At 35.2% G+C, this 19,933-nt stretch overlaps 1 protein-coding gene across 1 annotated transcript in view; it reads left to right on the top strand.

Annotated features, from left to right (window-relative positions):
* Positions 1–1,123: 1,123 nt before the first annotated feature.
* KIAA1468 (KIAA1468 ortholog) overlaps positions 1,124–19,933 on the top strand; it is a 58,500-nt gene continuing 39,690 nt past the window's right edge. Inside the window, exons 1-6 of the mRNA XM_019472052.1 lie at positions 1,124–1,585; positions 1,677–1,768; positions 2,779–3,087; positions 7,540–7,615; positions 8,018–8,113; positions 17,043–17,155. Coding sequence (XP_019327597.1) covers positions 1,346–1,585; positions 1,677–1,768; positions 2,779–3,087; positions 7,540–7,615; positions 8,018–8,113; positions 17,043–17,155 — 926 coding nt within the window. The 5' untranslated portion in view covers positions 1,124–1,345. The remainder of the gene's footprint in view (positions 1,586–1,676; positions 1,769–2,778; positions 3,088–7,539; positions 7,616–8,017; positions 8,114–17,042; positions 17,156–19,933) is intronic.

Genomic DNA, 19,933 nt, shown 5'->3' with positions numbered 1-19,933 from the left:
GCTCTCAGTAATAAGGTGTTAGATATTTCCAAACATAGCTGTGCTTTGATGCATTTTGCTTAAGATGATGAGTTTTATGTCTTTATTGGCTTGCATTTCATGGGAAGAATTTCTTCAAATGCTTGGAAGGTTCTAATTACATTCTGACTGCTACTGGGTGAACAAAGCACCCTGTAACATCAACACCTAATATATATTCAGCACAAAACTGGAATATTGCCAGAAGAATTAAATACTGAATTCAATATTAAATACTGAATTTCAACCAGTTCTGTCTATAACTAGTCCTCCTATATTTTTCCTACAATTCATATCCTAATCTGTAAAGAAGATGGGTTGTTAAATCGAATTTCTGTATCATCCACTTAAGGTTTGAGTTTAACAGTGCTAGTTTTCATACAAATACTTGTTGAGGATACAGCCCCAAAAAGAAAAAAGATGAATAATTTATCCTTACTTTTTATGTGTTCTCAACTGAAAATGTTTTATGTTTTGAGACAGTTAGCAAAAAAACACCGGGGAAGTCCTTAATTCTAAAAAGTAAATATAAACATACTACAATTAACATATAGAATGCACATTTTTTTTCTAAATTATTCACATCATTCTTTCAGAAAATAATCTTTCTTCGAATAGGTGTATGTAAACAGACTATAGAAAAATATAGTGAAAATTGTGAGCAGTAGGAAAAAAAAATTAAAAATTGAAATTTAATGTCATTAAAGAGACCATCACAACTCCTATATAACAGTGCACATGCTTATTTATATATACGGACATGCGATAATCTTGTAATAATAGGATGTTAGCAAGTCAGTGAGAAAAGGAAGGACATACAGTGATGGTTTGAGACAGGAGGCCCTAGTATTGTTTACACCTCTACACAATTAATACACTTATGTCCAAATTTCACTGACAATATGCACCCCGTCTGTCAGTCATCTACAGAGCTATTTGACTGCTTCTGGAAAATTACACCTGTACTTGTGAATGGGATGGGAACAAAACGATACCCCTATCAGTAGAAAGCCTTCTGTCAACTGTACTGGCTTATGCTAGAATTTGGTCAACATTATATCTGATTCTAAAAAGTGTTCATGTCCTAGAAAAAAAAAAAATTGTGATCTGTGTGTTTTTGGAAGGTCCTCTCTTTAGTACATTACCTAGAGCTGCCTTTAGGGTGAAACTGCTTTGGGTCATGAAATGAATCCTTTTTCTACTTTCGTTTCTTGCTATCTGATTTAAGCTTTCCATCTCCTTTACTACAGTGCAATCTTGACGCGATTATTTTGCTGTTGTATGACCTGCAGTCAAATGAGGAAGAGAAACGAAAATAAAAGAAAGTATGTTGTATGCTTTAGTTTCTCTTATTCTTTTGAAGGATTTTGAACTTTGGGATGATGTAGGATTGAACATTCCAAAACCTCCTGACCTGTTACAACTCTATCGTGACTTTGGAAACCATCATGTTACTGCAAGAGATGTGGTGGATGTATCAGTTGGTGTAGAAGATGATGAGTTAGAGGCTGCTACTCCTATACTTGGGAGTGTCCCTGTATTTGAAACAACACCACAGTCAATAGAAGTAAGAGATTGTACAGAAGAAATGTTTCAGCTGTTTGCAGCACTACTTAACTTTAATGTACTAAACTCTTTTGTTTCTATCTTGTGTTTAGCAATGTTTAATAGTGCAAAAATTAGAAGATCAAATTAGTGTGTTAAACAGTGAGAAATGGTCTTTGATGGAACAAATCCAAAGACTTGAGAGGTATGTATTTATCAATCTCCTCGACTGCTGATAAATGTTGGAATAACTTCCTAATGTTTTTCTAGCACATATATGAAAACGTACAGCTTACACTTACAAAATGACTAGGATTTCTTCAGAGCAGGGCAGTCTTTCTTTTTTAATACATGGTATTTGATTTAAAAAGGAAGAAAGGAAGAGACTTAAAACTGACTCTTTCCCTTTTATTACCTACATCACTTAATTTTGTAATCAGTTTTCTTCTTTCGATGCAACTTCTTTATTTACTTCTTTGAAAACAGAATCAGTTCTGATGTGTTTTGTGTAGGTTTTATCTTCAGTCAGCTTTATTTCACTCCTTAGTACTATGGTGTGTACAGCTTGCAAACACTGTTAGAAAGATGTTTGTTTTAATAACTTATTTCTACACAGTTTTTCTTTCTACAGAGCAAGACTAGTAGAAATGACAGTATCTCTAACAAAAACAAAAAAGAGACTTTAAAAGTTTAGTCAAAACGTACAATTCTGTAAGCTGTAAGATATCATTCCTCTTAAGAGATGCACCAATACAACATATGGGCAAGTGCATAATTTTTAAGTGGCTTTATTGACTTGCATAGTTACCATTTCAAAGCCAGGTGGGATAGTATATATTAATTCACCACTATAGTATTTTAAGTTTTGCATCCCAGTTAGAGTTCTGTCTCGTCACAATTTGTGTCTCAGTGCTCAGATGTCAGCCAGAAGCAGGTAACACTATTGTTATTCACATGTTTCATTGATTCACTCACTCTGAGTGCAACACTTTTGCTACTGCTAATTATTGACTCAAGAACTCCGTTAAAACAATGCTCATTTGAACAGCTTGTGTGATATAAGTTATTTCTATTAAAGGAATTTTTGAATGTACTGGAGTTGAAGAGGGAGCTCTTCAGTATGTTGTCCTTACTTCTGTGCTTCAGTCTTGTGATTCCAACAACCTTCTCATGAAAGCTACAGATATATTTCATTCTTTGCTTTTCCTTTTCTAGTGAAATAGATTTTCTCAAGAATGAAAACTTTGCTGTGTCAACAGTTTATGGTGTAGCTCCCCATCCTTCTTTAAAACAAGTGCCTCTTGCAGTCTCAGAGGACAATGGACGGTACTTGGATATCAAGAGCTCTGAGAATGACGATAAACATGGAAATGCTGAGGAAACAAGCCTTTCTTTATCAGCTGAAGTGGATTCAAGGAATTCTAAAGATGATACGCTAAATTCTGTGCCCTGTAAAGAAACAGAGAAGCTATCCTCTTGTGCTCCGTCAACTAAAGCTGCAGTCCACTTCGATAAACCTAATAGGTTAGTGATAAGTTTTAAACGGGAATGCTTTAATTAAAAATTCTTGTAAAGTGGATAGGTATTTTTCTAGCAGTAAAATTCTGTATATTCATAGATCATTTGTGTTTTGAATGCAAATATAAGATTTAACATACCTTTAGGGTACAGTGCTGATATTTTCATATTGTTCCTAATCTTTTTAAGAAGGAGTACATCTGACAAACCTACATTTTTTTGTATCAAGTTTAAGGGTTTCTTTTCACCTCATACTTGTTTCTAAAACCAGTCCTGTTCCTTGCAAAAAAAAAAAAAAGCTAAAATCAAAATGGTGAATGGGAAGACAAGATATTTCCATTCTCTTTTTAAATTTTAATTTCATAATGAAATGTCTTCTGTTCTGCTTGAAGAGTGGTTGGGAAATTTTTTACTTTTCCTATGTAGACGTGTATAACTCTCTTAGAGTACCTTAGAGAGCTGTATGAATGGGGTTTTTTTAAATAATCAGAAAGGGTGTCCGATGACATTCTGCTTTTTGAGCTTTGAATTTGGGGCAAGTCTTCACTGGGTAACTATGATTCTTTTAATTAAAATAGGGTATTCATATTGTGTTATCTCTCTCATGAAGACTGAGTTTGTGTGTCTGAGTGTTCTTGAGAAAGCCTCTCCAATCTACACAGTCTTTTTAAGCATTATAGTGAAGAGGGGAAGTAACATGTTTATTATGTAATAGATAAACCACTGCGTAGCCATCAGGAGTAACACGGACCACAAACTTAATGAGGGTATGTACAATTTCTAAAGTTACCATTGTGGACAAAGATGCCCAAGTAGCTCACCTTATGGTCTTACCGTTGCTATTCCTAGGGGAGCAGGTAGCCATTCTGCTTTGTATTTTTTCAGTTCCCTTAGCGTTCTTTTGCTGGTGTTGATACAGTAATATGTTTCTAGAATTATCTTCCATCTGAAAATACCAAGTAGAAATCTATGTGTGATATTCTGTGCAGATGGAAAATCAATACAAGCTGGGGGGGGAAGAAGAAGAAGAAGAAGGAAAAAATTACTGCTGCTAGTAATTAACTTTTCTTGCAAACCCCAAGTGTCCTGTTTTCTCTGGATTTCCTGAACTTCTTGCACTGAGTCTTAGGGGCAGGGGCACTTTTTCAGTCACATCTTAACTTTAGAATTGAGCAGGAGGAAAGATTTCTGATTTCTGAATACAGTACCTTAGAGTCTTACTACAAATTCTTTCTCTTCTAGTTGAATACACTAGTGTTTAACAGGAAAGTAAAACTCGGCATAGATTTTTCTGGAAAATTTGCAGTAGTTCCATTTAAGCTTTCCAGATTTTTTTTTTTAATTTCTTTTATATCCTAGCTGAATATGTAGACTATGTAATAATCAAAACTTATAGCTGTCAAACATGGATTGCTATAAACTTGTCTACCTACTTTCATCTGTGGCTTGTTGCAAGTTTCTTTTTGCTCAGAGTAATTGGGAGTGCTGGGAGGCATTAAATGCATGAATATTAGATTGATGGTTTGGGGATAGTGAGGATGGGTATCAAAATAGGATGAGATCACTGAGTGAAGAAGGAACTATGAATATCTCCAGTGGGATTTATGACAGTAGTCTCTAGAAAAACAGAATTTGTTTTGCTGCTCACAGCTCTTAAATATAATTGCACATGGATTTATTTGAAAAGTAGTTGAATAAAGCCTTGAATCCCCATTGAGTTAACTTCAGAAGTCCCCTCAAATGCAGTTCACTGCAGAAATAAGTAACGCATGTGTAATACGTAGCTATTTTTGTACTGAGTTTTGGGTTTAACATGTTGGTGAAGGGTCAAAGGAAACCATGTTTGATACAGTGTTTTATAGATCCGTATCACTAAATTTTCTTCCTGGATTATGCACTTGGTTTGTAATAATACAGTAAATCTTTTCATTAAGAATTATATTTGTTAAGTATTTTGAGATCTGTGGGAGAGGAAGCACGATAGAAGTGCTGGATATTTATTTATTTCAGTCCAGGGGTGGTTACTTGTAGAAGACAATTACTGCAATTTATTCAGAATGTATTAAGAGGTATTAAAAGACTCTATCCTAAAAGGCAAGATTGTTGCTACTGTAGCTAGGGAGTGGATTCTTGGCATAAGTCTTGCCCAGATGGGAAGAGAAGATAGAAGAGCAAGTGAGCCTGCTTTGTGTGACTTCACTCACAGCAGCTGTGCGTGCATGCCCGCAAACGAGGACATGGCCATCATTGGAAAAATGCCTTGTCTAACAGATTGCGGTAGAAAGCACTAGCAGCAGTTTAAATAGGTTGCACCACATGTATTTATTCAACTCATTTTAGGTGTTTGGTAGTTTGCACCAAATACAAGGTGTTTTCTGTATATAGCAGTCACTCCTGACTTTTTCAGTGAATTGACTCTTTTGTCCCAGTGTTATATGGAATAGAATAGTAGTACTTGGTTTTTGAATTCATCATACTTTCTTATATTTTAACATCTTCGCTGCTGGCATCTGTTGGCCCTTGAAAAGATTTTCCACTGACTTGTGTACAAGAGGCCTGGGTCTGTCATCGTTTCTGTCCAGCATAGCCATCAAGGATTTTAATAGACTTCATCAAGGAGAAGCTTTCTTGACTCTAAATATAGCCAGCAATCATAATGGGATCCATGCTGCCCAGAGCTTGCTGTTAATTAACCCACAGGGAAATTCAGTGACATATTGTCATACTTAGTTTTCAGTCTCTGCAAAATGGGGATAGAACTTTGCCCTTATGTAGGATTTTAATTAAGGTTTCAAGTGGGGAAGGATCTGATGTTTTGCGGGACGAACGCCGAGGTAAAGGACAGCCCGGGCAAAAGGCTGGCCAAGGCCTTACCATTCTTTTAACGTTCAGCTGCTGCTTTGCAATGCTTGCCCCTGTTCTCCCAGTGTAAATAAACCTAAAGCCTTGAGTAGAGCCTGTAAATCTGTCATTCAAGAATACTTTTACAGAATAAGGACTAACGTACTGTTAAACAGAGGTCCTTTACAACTCGCTACCATCTGAGTCGTTTAGTAACTTTTTTTAAAGTGAACCCTTATACAAAAGCAAGCTGATTGAAATTAGAACAAACTTACTTCATTAAAATTTAAAACATGTTTTAAAAACCCATACTGCAAAGAAAGAAACTTGATTTTAAGTAATAAACATAAATTCTTATTTATCATATTTTGTAAACAGAAGAGGAAAACTACTCTGGTATATTTATCCGTATCCTCCTGGATTAGTTTAAACAATTATAAGTAGGAACTTAGATTCTTAATGTGCTTTTTTTTGGTTAGAAAAGGGTGAGTTATGATGCATTTACTAGAAATAGTGTGATGCTTCAATCTATTAGATAAAAATATATAAGTTCATACACATAATTGCATGTGCGCTCAGGTGCACAAAATAGCATTTTTAAGAGTTGAAAGGTGATACCACTTTCCACATAAGAAATAGGAATTGCCTCCTCCCTTAAACTCATATAGTGTCATTAGAGGATTCAAACAGCAGATGATGATGTAGGGTGAGATGCTTTCTGTGCATGTTTTGGAAGACAAATGTTCTTTTCCTCTTCAAGCATAGTAGATGAGGCAGTGTTAGACTTGCATCTAAATACAAGCCTCAGATAAGGCAGAGGGAGTTGTCATTGCTGGGAAGAATAAGAGGAGGATGCTGCTGATGCTTGCCTGTTTTATGTAATGGTCAGTCCAGTAACTGTTTTTTTCTGAGAACATTTCTGCTAAATTATCCTCCTTGGGCAAGGTTGTTTTGAGACTCTTATCAGGGCTTTCTGTGCATGCTTAAGGCTTTGAGGAGCTTGGCTGTGTTGGCTGATGCTGTGCATGGCCATGAGGCAGTACTTCTGTAGATACACATCTACATTAAGGATTAGGCAGCAATTTAAGGTTAGTTTCGAGGTTATCGCTATACATTTGAATCCAACTTTTAGATCCCAAAGTGGCAGTTGAGCAATCTCTATTTAATCCTGAAGCTTGTAAGTGGCTGACTACTCAAATGTTTTTATGCAATGTGCAGAATCAGAGCATTAAGCAAAAATACTGTTCTTGTGATTTCTGCCCCTCCCCCCCAGTTTGCATAATTGTATGCTTCCTCTTGTATTGCTAAAGCTTCCTTTTCTTCGTGTTTTAGTCCTATTTTTGTCTGTGCAGCAGTTTTAAAGATGTTACACTTTTCGGAACTAAAAGTAACTTCATAATTAGGACACTCACTTTTTTTCTTGCTACAGACTAAGCACCCTAAAAGTCAAAGGTAATTTTGAACAAAAACTTCTGCAGTATGCTTCACTTAAAACATGCTCATTTCAAAATGTCATTTTACCTAGCTGGTTAAACCAGAGTGAAAGGACTTGTTCAGTAACCTTTCCTGACCTATGCTTCCCCCCTCACCCCCCCTCCCTTTTTGAAAATATTTCAGGAAATTGTCACCAGCTTTCCATCAAGCACTACTGTCTTTCTGTCGGATGTCAGCAGACAGCCGTTTGGGATCAGAGGTATATTTCCCAGTTGACATAAACTAGAAGATCCTTTATTCTGCATGGCAGCAATAGTTAAACAAGCAATAATTGCTTTGAAACAAGACTTACTAACATATATGGAGAGATAAATTTATGTGCATGAAACTTAAGAAATAAGGATATGCTTTCAGATTTTAGCTTAAATATGAAACCTAGTGATAGATATGTAATTACTGGGAAGTTTTGAGTCTCTACAAGTATATTCATGCTTTTGGAGTTACTGCCAGATCAAAAACTTACGGCTTAGTGTGTGTGAGTAAATTAAATTTTTTCTGCTAAGTGATCAGTCTGCTGCAATTCTTATTATTCCTTTGAAAGGGTATTTTTCTGTTCCTGTGCATCATTTTAAAAAAACAAACAAACAACTTGGTTTTCTAGGTATCTCGGATTGCAGACAGTGAAAAAAGTGTCATGTTAATGTTGGGACGCTGCCTGCCTCATATTGTTCCTAATGTGCTGCTTGCAAAGCGAGAGGTGAGGAACCCTGAAATTTTACTTTTTATTTTTACCAGGATGTTTTCTTGTTCATTGTGAAGATGTTGTGTCTTAATTTCATGAAAGTCTGTTACTTGCAATCATGTTCTTACTTTTGTGCATGCATCTCTGCTCCTAGAAAATGGTTTTACACCTCTGTCAGGTAAGTTCAGTAAACCTGCATGGTATCCTAATATTTCTTCCTTTGCTTAAGGCACCCATTAGCATTCAGCAAGACTAACTGTTACTGTAGGTCCATCTGTTTGTGGTAGCACAAATGTTTTTGTTAGAGAAGACCATGGTTAATGTGTGTTATAAAGAGCAGAGGATATAAGTTCAAACATTAAATTTGGTTTATTTTATCAGTTTTAATAAGGATTAATGTTCAGGTTCTTTTGCAGCACTATGTACTTCAACAAAAACTTTATTTTACCGTCTTTTTCTAGAAGCTCCATGTATCAGTATCAGCCAAGATAAGGTTCATCAAAAACACCCCTTCATAAGAAAATTAGCAATCTTGCTTATATGTTTTCCTTAAATTTAAAATGAAGCTAAATGAAATTATGAAAATGTAATGTTTATTTGGAATGTAAATGAAGATGGTGTTTTGCATAATCATTCATACTATATAGTGTAGAAAAGGAAGACTGATTGAAGATGGAAAAAAAAAAAGACTGGTTTTGTATTGCTTTGTTGTAAATATTGCACATTACTAAATGTGTAAAAAATAAAAATAAGAAAATGTATCAAAAATCCAACAGCCTTATAGTTGACACTGAAATAAGGGGTTTGAAGTAGCATAGCTTGTTGAGTAAGTTTTAGTCCTTGTTGAGGGGACCTACAGTATGGTAGACTTAGTAGTGTGTTTTGCATAAATTAATTTTAAGGCTTTGAAAAATCCTCAAGAAATTTGTACTGATCCTATAATCTAAAATTTTATAACATAAAGTAATTATCAGCAGTGGACACGGTGAGTTTGAGATGTGCCATGTTTTGAAAGTCTCAAACTTTATAAATGTTTGAGGGTTTTTTTTTCTGAGGGGGTGGGGGTGTTAACTGGGTGCTCTGGAAATGGTTCTGTTAATAGTCTTTCAGAATAATTCCGTGAATGTTCCTGGATCAGTGCTTAATTTCTGATTTCTTATTTATTCCTTTCCTTCCCTCTGCTTGGCAGGATGTGGTATTTTGGCTTCTTTTCACAGCTTGTAGCATAATCCGTGTAATGCATTTAATATTTTTGTGAGCTTTTAGGCTATTTCCTACTTATTTTGTTTTACAGTTGAAGTTACATTTGATTACATGTATTTTTGCCTTAAACGAATCATCTGTTTCAATTTGATTGAAAAAGCCGCAAGTGAGAATTGTGTAACTGTATTGCATGGGATGCTTAATGTTCCAAGAATTGAAATTTGCTTTAAAAATAGCTTTTCTCAGTTACCGCCCGTTGCTATAACTATTGTAATGTTCTTTCAGATGTAGTCATGGAATTTGAAGGACAACTTGGTTAGACCATCTGTTTAGTATTTATTAACATCAGTATTACAGAAAGCTAACCTGAGAACTAGGCTCTTTTCAACAAGGTACAACTCTGGGTCTTGTTCAAAAACAACCTTACCATGGGAGAGTCTTAGCACAATTTTACAGAGAAGTGGTGTAAAAATATACCAGAAGATCACTAATTTGAGAAAGATACATAACAGGTTCTGGTTATAATGCAAAGTGAATCACCAGTCTGCTCTGAAAAGATACAGTGGTAGTATTTAAGATCTTACACTGTCAGTGTGTTAGACATGAGAATTAAACATAATTTTGTGATGATTCCCTAAAGTACCTATCTTTGTTCTTCAAGCATCCATCATGCTGCAATTGGTTGCAAAATCTTAAGCTGAAAATGTTGTGCTATACATTTTCATTTTGGAGAAACAGGGTTTGTGGAGGTTGACAATCTCTCAGTAGGTATTGTCCTTTACCAGAGATTGAGAAGCCATTTCACCAATGCTTTTAACCCTCTTAAGGTCAGTAGCAGCCTGCCTGACTTGGTAATAAGTGGTCCAGTAAATATTACAGTTGACATCTGAGTGACCAGTTAGGGTCAGAATGTCTGACGCATTTCTGAAATTATTTGTGTTATTTCTGTGTATTGGTGCAGCTTTAATTGTTCTTCAATGTCTGTAGTTTAGGTTCCGATGGAAGATAAGAAAGAAGGAGAAATACAGTATTGAGTAGGGTAGCTGAGGAGATCATTTTAGTTGTTTCTAAAAGAGGAGTTCAACCGGGTAAAATCAATAATGCATAATATAGGATAATTACCTGAAAGCAATTCGTAGTCATTAAAATTCCATGTATCAACATATAAATTTAATTTTGTTTTTATCCCAATTGTCTAGTTTATCCTAACTGCTTGAGAACGTGTATGTTAACGTTTAGATTTGTATGTGAATGCGCTCACAAACAAAGGAGATACTGCAAGCCAAACAGAAATTGGAATGAACAGTAACAAAATGCTAAAAACCTATTCTTCAAAAAAAAAAAAAAAAACAAAAACCAAAAAAAACCACCAAACCACCAACCAACAAACCCTTTGGCTGGGTATGCAGCCAAATAAGGAGCTTGAGTTCATAAAATTTCATCTGCATTGGAATCCGCTTCCTCAATTGTGTTTTTACCACTTAAAACTAAAACACATTTAAGATTTAAAAAAAAAAAAAAATCAGCCACCTTCTATTTGTCAAAAGGTATACCATAAAAAGATTCCTTTGGCTAAACTGTAATTAGAGAAAAGCAATCTTTTAATTTTTTTGTGATAACTAATCAGTGCAATACTGATTTCTCACCCTTTATAAGATGTAAAAATCAGTATCTTTTTGTCAGGCAACAGGAGTAACCTTGTTTGAATGTACAACTTCCACGCTCTGCAGTATGTAGTCCTTTAGCAGTGTTTGGGCCAGAATGAACTTTTTGTCTTAATATCAGGATCTTGTTACTCTTGTTCTTAATCAAAAAACACTTTTCCTTAATTATTTATACCTTTCATCTCACCTATGAGATCTAACCATGGTTAGTTTCTGTAACTTTCATTTGTGTTATGCAAACTTAGCAAAATCACGATAGTAATGGTTTACTAAAGATGCACCACTAAATTTTTACACTGAGAAACTGTTATTTATATGGAGTTCAATATGTTAGGAATAGAGTTTTGCTTTTATTTCTTTGTAAAGTTGAAGCAAAAGTAACGCTGAATCTGCAAACTCTGAATGGGCGCTGTTCTCAACTCTACTAGAAGAAATTAATGCTGTAGATTTAAAGTTGTTCACGTTAATGTGTAGTAACTACACATAGACATCACCGAGGCCCTTTCATTCTCCGACAGGTAGCTGTCTCTTAAAACACAGTAGAGCTGAATATCTTATTACAGATTTTCATCTCAGTCTTATGCTTTAAAAGCCATAAAATATTGGCTTTGTTAACAAATGTAAAAGAATGCTGTGTCAGAGCTTGGCAGTGTATTTAAGTGGCTGTTTCCAGTGGCTGTGTCAAGCAGATGTCATTCTGGTTGGATATGGATAAAGGTATATAAGTTTGAGGTCCTGGGCATGAAAATTGTCAGCCATCAGTATTTTCTAAGTGACTGTTTCTATTTCACAGAATAGGGGAGAACAGAAAAATTTAAATGAACAATTGAAATACTTTCTGTTACTCTGTAAAACTTAGATTGTGGTACGCTTGTATAGATTGTGTTTCTGAAAAATAAGGATAGTGTTGATCACAGCCTGTTTGCTGGTTCTCTTCTGGTTTACGTGGGGTGTTGGTAGTGGTTTGGGAGGCTTTTTTGTTTGGGGGTGTGGTTGCCCACCACACACATAAGAGAGACATAACCATTTTTTAATTTAAGTCCTTTAGTTCCTTTCTCTGGATATGAGGGGCTAGTGTAGTTTTCTTAGAATGAAATAGTTCAATCTCATAAAGTATCCTTTTCATCTCTAGTCTGAAAGCTGATGTCTTTCAACACCATGTCTTTAAATGTAACGTAATTCATGGATGCAAGGAGTTGAATTTAATGTTTATGAATTGAATTGCCAGTTGTTACTAGTTTTATCACAGTAGTTTTATATGCAGGTTTCCTAATAAACAGTAGATATAAACAAAGTAGTATAAAGTTTTTTTTCACACCCATATCTGCATTGATTCTTATGTAGAAATATCCCTTTGGGATCTACCGAGAGGCTTAATTTGGATCCTGGAATAATAGCTTCATCCCATGAAATATAATTAGAGTTGTAATTTTAATATTAATAAGATGAGCAGCACAAAGTTCCGAGTCATGTATTAATCCTATGATTAAATATTTTTTCATTTTAAAATTAAAAGGATGAATTCTGAACTTCAAATACATTCTTGTCTAAGAGACTCTGTATCGGTAGTTCGTTAGTACCTGCAGCTATTTCAGTTGCCGCAGATAAGATTATTCTATTTTATTTACTGGTTGTCAGAGGCTAAGTTACAGAAGAATTTTAACATAGCATTGGTTCACAATATAAGCATTGACTTACAGAAGATTAAAAGGGACACATTTACAAAACCAATCATAATGTCATCCTGGTTTATATATTATGTTGTCAGCTGTTTGCCATATTACTACATTAATATTTGAAATAATAAAAAAGATTACTGTCCTAAGCTATTGAAGTAACCGGTCTTGATACTTAACACTAATTAAACTTATTCTTTGAGATAATAATTTTGCTTAAGATCACTCCAACAAAAAGACACTAATTAGTGAGAGAAACTAAGATGTAGAAGACTTTTGTCAGAATGTTAAAAAAAAATTATAATGAAGGCAACAACACAGATAGAAAATTCCTCGCTACCTTGTAAGAAAATTGTCAGCAAAATAGACAAATGCTTGCTATAGGATACATTTAAAAAAAGCCCCAGACTTTAATATTTTGTTTTAATACTTTTAATATGTAGGAGGAACTGTTTTGCATAGAGTTGAGGTGATACCGGTTACCATTAAAAAGCCACCTTCTTTTGACCATAATGAAGAGCTGCTCCATATGCCCATGTAAATGTTGCCTTTATTGAGAACTTGAATCAGCTCAAATAGTTAATCCTGTTCAAAGATAACAGAACATGTTGTTATAAGTTACGGAGAAGTTGTCCAAAGGTACTGTGGTGAAAAAAGAATGTGAGTTCTTCTTTGGAGACACCTATGTGGACAGTCATACAGAAGTAGAACAGAGGGAAGACAGGCCATTTCAGTTCTCCTGTGCAATGTCTTAGGTCAGCTTCATAGCCTTCCGTCATTCACCTGCATGTAGCATATATCACAGTAAAAACAAAGTAACTTTTTTCTCTCTAGTCTACATCTGGGTAGCTCAAGGATATAAACTGCCTCAGATACGAACTTGCCTTTTCAGCAGCGGAGGTGAGACCTCTGACACGTGATGTTTTATTTCATCAAGTTGCAAGTGCTGACAGTGTTGTAATGGCAGTCTGCTTGGCATCCAGTGGGAAAACAGTATCGCAGTTCTGAAAGTCACTCCTCCTGGTATTGACGACTAACAGCAACGTGAACTAATCAGTTTTCCTAAGTCAGAGGCAAAAGGGAAAAGAGGGACTTGGGGATGGACAGGATGTATAGGGAGGATCCCAAATTAAATAGAGGGAGGGTTATTGGTTTTCTTAAAAATTATGTTCTTGGTTTATGACTGTCAGCACAAGTGGTATTCCTTCCCAAGGAAGGCAGAGTGTTTCAAATAGCACTGGAAGTCCTCTCCTTGATTATTAATAATTATATACACTCTCCATAACAACGTTATGAACTGTCCTCTTGAATTTAAACAGCCAAATGCTAATATTATTGTGTCTCACTGGAAAATTACCACTTTCTACAGCACTTCTCTGCTGTTTTTGAGAATGAAAAACCTGAGATTTATTAAACAAGTCTACATCTAAGGCATGGCCGTTAGCAACAGGAAGGAATGAGCTCGAACCTGCCTGTAGGTTGTTTTTTGTTCTTAATCATCCTGAATATCCCGAGAAGAATCTGTCCCCTTTTAGGTCTTTGGGAGACTTCACTTGACCTGTTTTGTCCGTCTATGAGAGCAGTTTTGTTGTTCTTGTCCCACAGAAAGTCCCTTTCGCCTCCAGTTTTACCTTCCTGTCCATTAAGTCTATAGGGAGTGCATAAAACGCTGTTCAAGACTTCTCACTGTTTCTCCACTCCCCTTAATAGAAGGAACTGTAGAAGCACTGATGCAGCGATGCAGAGAACACTCTCTTCTCCCATAGTATGCATGAAAGAATGTGACCAATGGACAAGAAAATACAGCTAATCCCGTCAGCTATAATAACCAGCTTTCTGCAAGGTAAAGAACCAGCCTTGTATCTGCCCCATGTCAATGGTGTTAGGTTACTCATTAGTCTTTCACACACAAGGTAGTAGTATCTAGGTGAATATTTGGAGATGTTTTCCTTTCATACAGACTCAGCTGGAAAAGACAACTTTAACTTCCTTAAATTTGAAAAGAAGCTTAAAAAAAAAAAATTAAGTTCATGGCACTGTTCTGAAATCTAGCACTAGTTCTGAGTGAGCAGTTGGGATTTTTGAGTAGGCTCTCAAACATACTAGGAAAGTGAAGTCAGTGTGGTGGTTTCAACAGATGAAACAAAAACCCCAGATCATAAAAAATATTCATGTCCCTTTTCATGGGGTGTATTCTTTTTTAAAAAATTCTTTATAAGGAGTACTTAATAATAATTGCAAGAGCAGTTGGTAGTGTGAACTTAAGGTAGATTTCAGAAAGTTAGATCTCAGTAAAGTAACACAGGGTTTTTTTGATTTAAATGTTTTTTCCATGAGCTATATTCTTTATGGTGAAGTTAGTAATTATGTTGTGTATCTACAAATTGCAATCTGATTTCCTCTTTAAAAGATGTTAGCTTAATGTATAAGTAGTGGTATTTAGAGTGACAGGAAGTTATTTTATTTTATAATTTTTTTTTTCAAATCTTTTTGAGTTAAAACAGTGTTTGCAGGAGAGAAAATGCTGCTGTGAAGTACGAAAAAACCAGTTAAATAGGTTAAGCCCCCTGCCTTCTTAGAACTTTAAATGAGCAAAACCTGAATGTTAAGTACACAAAAAATAAAATCTAACATGCAAATTCTAGAGGGAAAGGAGCTTTCAGCTGAAGAAAGTTATTTAGCTCTTCATGTGATGTAATTTGTAAAGTTTCTTTAATACAGGTTTTCAATTCACATTATTTTGCATTGTGCTACACTTATTTAAAAACAAACCCAAAAACTGGCTCACTTTAAAATATCGAGAAATAGAAATGTCCAACTTGTTCATATTTATTTCTCATTTCTCCTTCTGTACTTTCAGAAGTTTTAAGCAGTGAGTAGGATATTTCCACATTCATTCCTCTCTCTCATCATAAATTCCCTAATCTGTACCATAATTGGGTTAAATATTGCCAAAATATCTTCCAGAACGTTAAAATACATTTTGGGATGTGTCTCAGTCATCTTCAGGAGGGAAAAATAGCACACTGAGTAGAATTCTTGTAAAATGAAAACAAAAGCTTATCAGGAGTTGACTAGCTTAGGCAATGCTCTAAAATAGAATATTGTTCCATGTTTAAAATAAACCTAGCACTTGCTGTTTAGGAAAATACAAGTTGAGCAGTGAGGGTGTCTTTAATGTTGTTTCCACGTGTCCACCTTGTTTGATATAGGCTTACTCTCAAGAACATCATGAATAGGTCACTTTGAATGCCTGCAAGAAGAAATTGGCACCTCCCTGCAAAGTTATTACAAATAACTATAGATTTTTCCAGGTTTTGTATAATCTTTCCTAGTAACTTCAGAAGTGTTTCCCACTGTCATCTGCTTGTTTGTCACAGCTTATTAATTCACAAAAAGCTTGTCTGCTGAAAGTGGCTCAAAAGTATGCAGCAGGTGGGAGAGGAAGCCTCCAGATTACTTGCCCATGCTTCCTCTGCAGACACTTAGGTTTGTCTTGTTCTTTTCCCCCGACCTCCCAGTGTGAGCTGTCCCTAAGATACTAAATCACCTAGAAATTGTGTGGCTTCCAAGTTTGGTTGGAGTAAAGGCTCACATCAACAAGGTCAAGGAAAGGGACTTCCAGTCTATGTCTTCGAAACATTTGTTTCTTCTGGGAATGAATACCATGAGCTTTGAAGGCATATTTAGAAAGGAGGAGGTCTTCACTATTGTGAACAGCCTTATATTTTCTTTCAGTTAATGTTTGACACAGTATTTTCTTGGTAGTTTGTTCCTTAAGGGAATTGAATTGCTCTAAAAAGAAAACTCAGCTTCAGATATTGCCTCTTTATTGAAAAAAAAACCAAACCAACAAACCTTTAAAAAAATTATATAGTTCTCAGTCAACACAAAATAGAGGATATCTGTCTGCAGTCACCTTTACCAATGCATGTTTCTCAGTGCTTATTCAAACTTGTGCACAAAACTGTGTGCATGCTTAATTGGAAATTTTAATCTTTAACTCCATGGCATCAGAAATAGCTTTTTCCTTAGGAGTTTTGTTCTATAGATGTCTGTGGAGCTTGCTTCAGTTCAGTAGGTAGTGAAGACAATTTAAACCATGATTGTCCTCTAATTCTGGTTACAGGTGACCTGCATATGTTAATTGTAATCTTTGCAGAGCTTTTTATTTTATGTGCTGGTTCTCCCCTGATCTTTCCTAGCAGGAAAATAATTCTAACTTTTGTAGACCTTCACTTTTTTCAGGTCCCTTAATAAGAGATCAAGACTCTAAAACATCTTCTCTAACTGTTTTGATGTTATGTGGCTAGATTTATCTTCTTAGTTTCTTTTGCCATTAATGAATATATGCCCAAAGCGTTTTTACTTTGTTTGGTTTTCCCCTACCCACAACTTTAGGAATTGATCCCACTCATACTGTGTACAGCCTGCCTCCATCCTGAACCCAAAGAGAGAGATCAGCTTCTACACATACTGTTCAATTTGATCAAACGACCAGATGATGAGCAAAGGTGTGTTTGCGTTTGTGCGTTGCGGGACAAGGAGGAACTTTTTTTCTTTGTCAAAGAAGCAGAACTAATAGAAACTGGATATTATTGGATGATTTTAACCAAGTTTCACTTAAGCTGATATTTCGCTGGTATAGTGTTGACAAATTTATGTGGACTTTGGGACTTTCCATTTCCATGACCTGTACTTTCTAGTTATTGAAATGTAAGAATGTGCTTGGTAAGCTGCAGTGTAACATTTCAGTTCCTTTTTTGTTTAAAGGTGAACTGAAACACTTTGTTAAAAGGAGCTTTAAGATCATAGTTCTTAGCAATGGTTGATGTAGAAATCAAGATAGCTTTTTTAAACCTCTGTCTTAGTGTATCTTAGTGATCTGTATGTTTCTAAGTTAACTACCATGTTTAGTTGGGGAAAATAGCATGAGAAAATAGTACTCTTCCTACTTATGGTTCACTGCTATGGTAGCAATAAAAAATTCAGAAGACTGAAGCAGTGATTTAGTTCTGACAAGTGTTAAGAGCTTTGTTTTATTTTGCTTAAGACTTTGAAATGAAGTATACATTTTATTTTGTTTTATAAATTTAGTTCGTCCTTAGTACTCAGGAAATCTGACTTTGTATCGATCTTAATAAGAATATCCTTAAGGTTGAAAGACAGTACCCTAGCTGGTATGTTTCCTTCTCTAACTGTGGAAAGATTTTTCATATTATCTGTAGCTCTTCCGTTATTTTCATTAGGGATGTTTTGTAAAGCATCTGTATCTATCATTGCTCTATTCTGTCTTCAGACAAAACAGGCTTTATGAAATAGGTGGAAAGCATTTCTTTTGAAGATTCCCTGAAACTGAAGTGCTCTGGAGTCTCTCTAAATTGTTCCCATGGTAAAATTTAGAGATGAGGTGCAATTGAAAGAGATGGTTTTGGAGACAAAAAATGCATAAATAAATAAAAGCAACTTGTAGCACAGTGGCACTATGCAGATTGAAATTACAAAAAGATGCAGTCCTTGTTCTACTTCAGATTCATTAGAAATCTGCTTCTGAAACATCTACCATTATCTAAAATGTTTTGAAAGTCCCATGCAGATTGAGAAGCTGAAATTATTTTGTGGTTGAGGGGGAAAGGAAGTTGCATCTCGCTTGTAGTCTCTTGTAGTTAACTTGTCACAGGATTGGTGGCCTATCAAGCAGATTTTTCATATGCCTGTTTAGCTGCAGTTAGGCGTGTCTTTTCCAGCAGCTAAGAAAGAAGAAAATCCAACCTTCTTTTTCCTTGAAGTTGTTCATTCTTTGTTGTGAGTTAGAGATTTAGATATAAAAATAGTTCATTTTCATCAGAAATTTGGGAAGAATATTCTGCCATAACCTCCAGGACAAAACATGTATATACGTAATCTACATTTACACACATAAAAATCATAATCTGTTTTAAAGGTGTCATTAACACCTGACTGAAGAATAAGTAAAATTCCATCAAATAAAAGAGATTCTGAATACAAATTAGACAGAAAATACTTACTCAGAATTTCAGTTGGTTTTTTTGTACTTATATATTTGTATGGAAGTATATTTTGCATGCTTGTTTTTTATCTAAATAAGTTTAAGTAATATTTTAGCAGTCTTCTGCGATAGAAGTAAGCAAAGACATTCAGGTTTAGTCACCAGAACAATGGTATTAATGATCTCATACGTTATTTGTCTACCTTCTGCTATACTGTACAGGCCTACATGATACATTAAAGTAGCAATTGATAACAAGTTGACTTTTTTAATTTGTTAAATGCAAGAGACTGAAATGTGACATTGCATTTCTAATAACGTACCCATTAAAATAAGTATTTTATTTTCAATATTTGACCTTGTAAAGTATGTTAACAATTATGCAGAAAGCCTGTATTATACTTCTTGCCCATGTGAGAGGCTTTTTGGTGCATGCAGATATAGCATATTGCCATAGTCTTGTACACTAACATTATATTTAACAAGGCCACTTTTATCCTCAAGGCTTTGCTCATTAATGTACTATTCAACTTTTCAAAATGTCTATCAAATTCTGTTCTGCAAACGAACAAATATGTGTTAGCTTTATGTAAACTGCTTTTTGGACAATTATGTTGGTTTTGGAAGCGAAGGAGCCATGAAGAAGTCAGATTAATGTTGGTGTCTTTTAGGACGAGGTTAAAACATAGTTCAAAATGTGAACTCTTGAAGATTTCCAAGTAATGTACCCAGAAGCAGCACTCTTAATTAAAAGAAGCTAAAATACATTAAGCTTAGTGTATCTAGTATGACTTTTCATTGGTCATATGATACCACCTCTTACAGAACACACATAACTTGCTGACACATTAAGGAAAACTCTAGTAAGTAAGTTTTTAATATAACCTTTAGGAGTGACAAAAGAACTTTGAACTGTGTAATATGAGATTGAATTGCTTACCAGTGCATGCAGTCACTTTCTAAAACCTCTAGAAAGAGTTTAGAAGTGTTAAATTACGTCTGTTCTACTCTAACTTCTGCCTTGTTCCTCTAGTCTGATTCTTGATTTCACTTTGGTTTCTGTACTGATGAAGCAAACTAGTGCCCTGCTGAATCATACTGATTTGCTTTATGTTCCTGCCTAAGTGGTCATACGTACATAACCTGGAGAGACCTCTCTGAGGAAAGCATTCCCAGCATTTTGTTAACAAGAGATCATTATGACAATAAGTAGAAAGAAGTTTTTCCCATATCCAGCCTAGACTGCAATTTTTGCAACAGCTTAGTGTTAACATTTTTGTTT

The sequence above is a fragment of the Aptenodytes forsteri genome, unplaced genomic scaffold, assembly GCF_000699145.1.
Source record: "Aptenodytes forsteri isolate BGI_AS27 unplaced genomic scaffold, ASM69914v1 Scaffold81, whole genome shotgun sequence".
NCBI lineage: Eukaryota > Metazoa > Chordata > Aves > Sphenisciformes > Spheniscidae > Aptenodytes > Aptenodytes forsteri.
The sequence above is the reverse complement of the archived record's forward strand: the minus strand, read 5'-3'. Positions and strand labels throughout refer to the sequence as shown.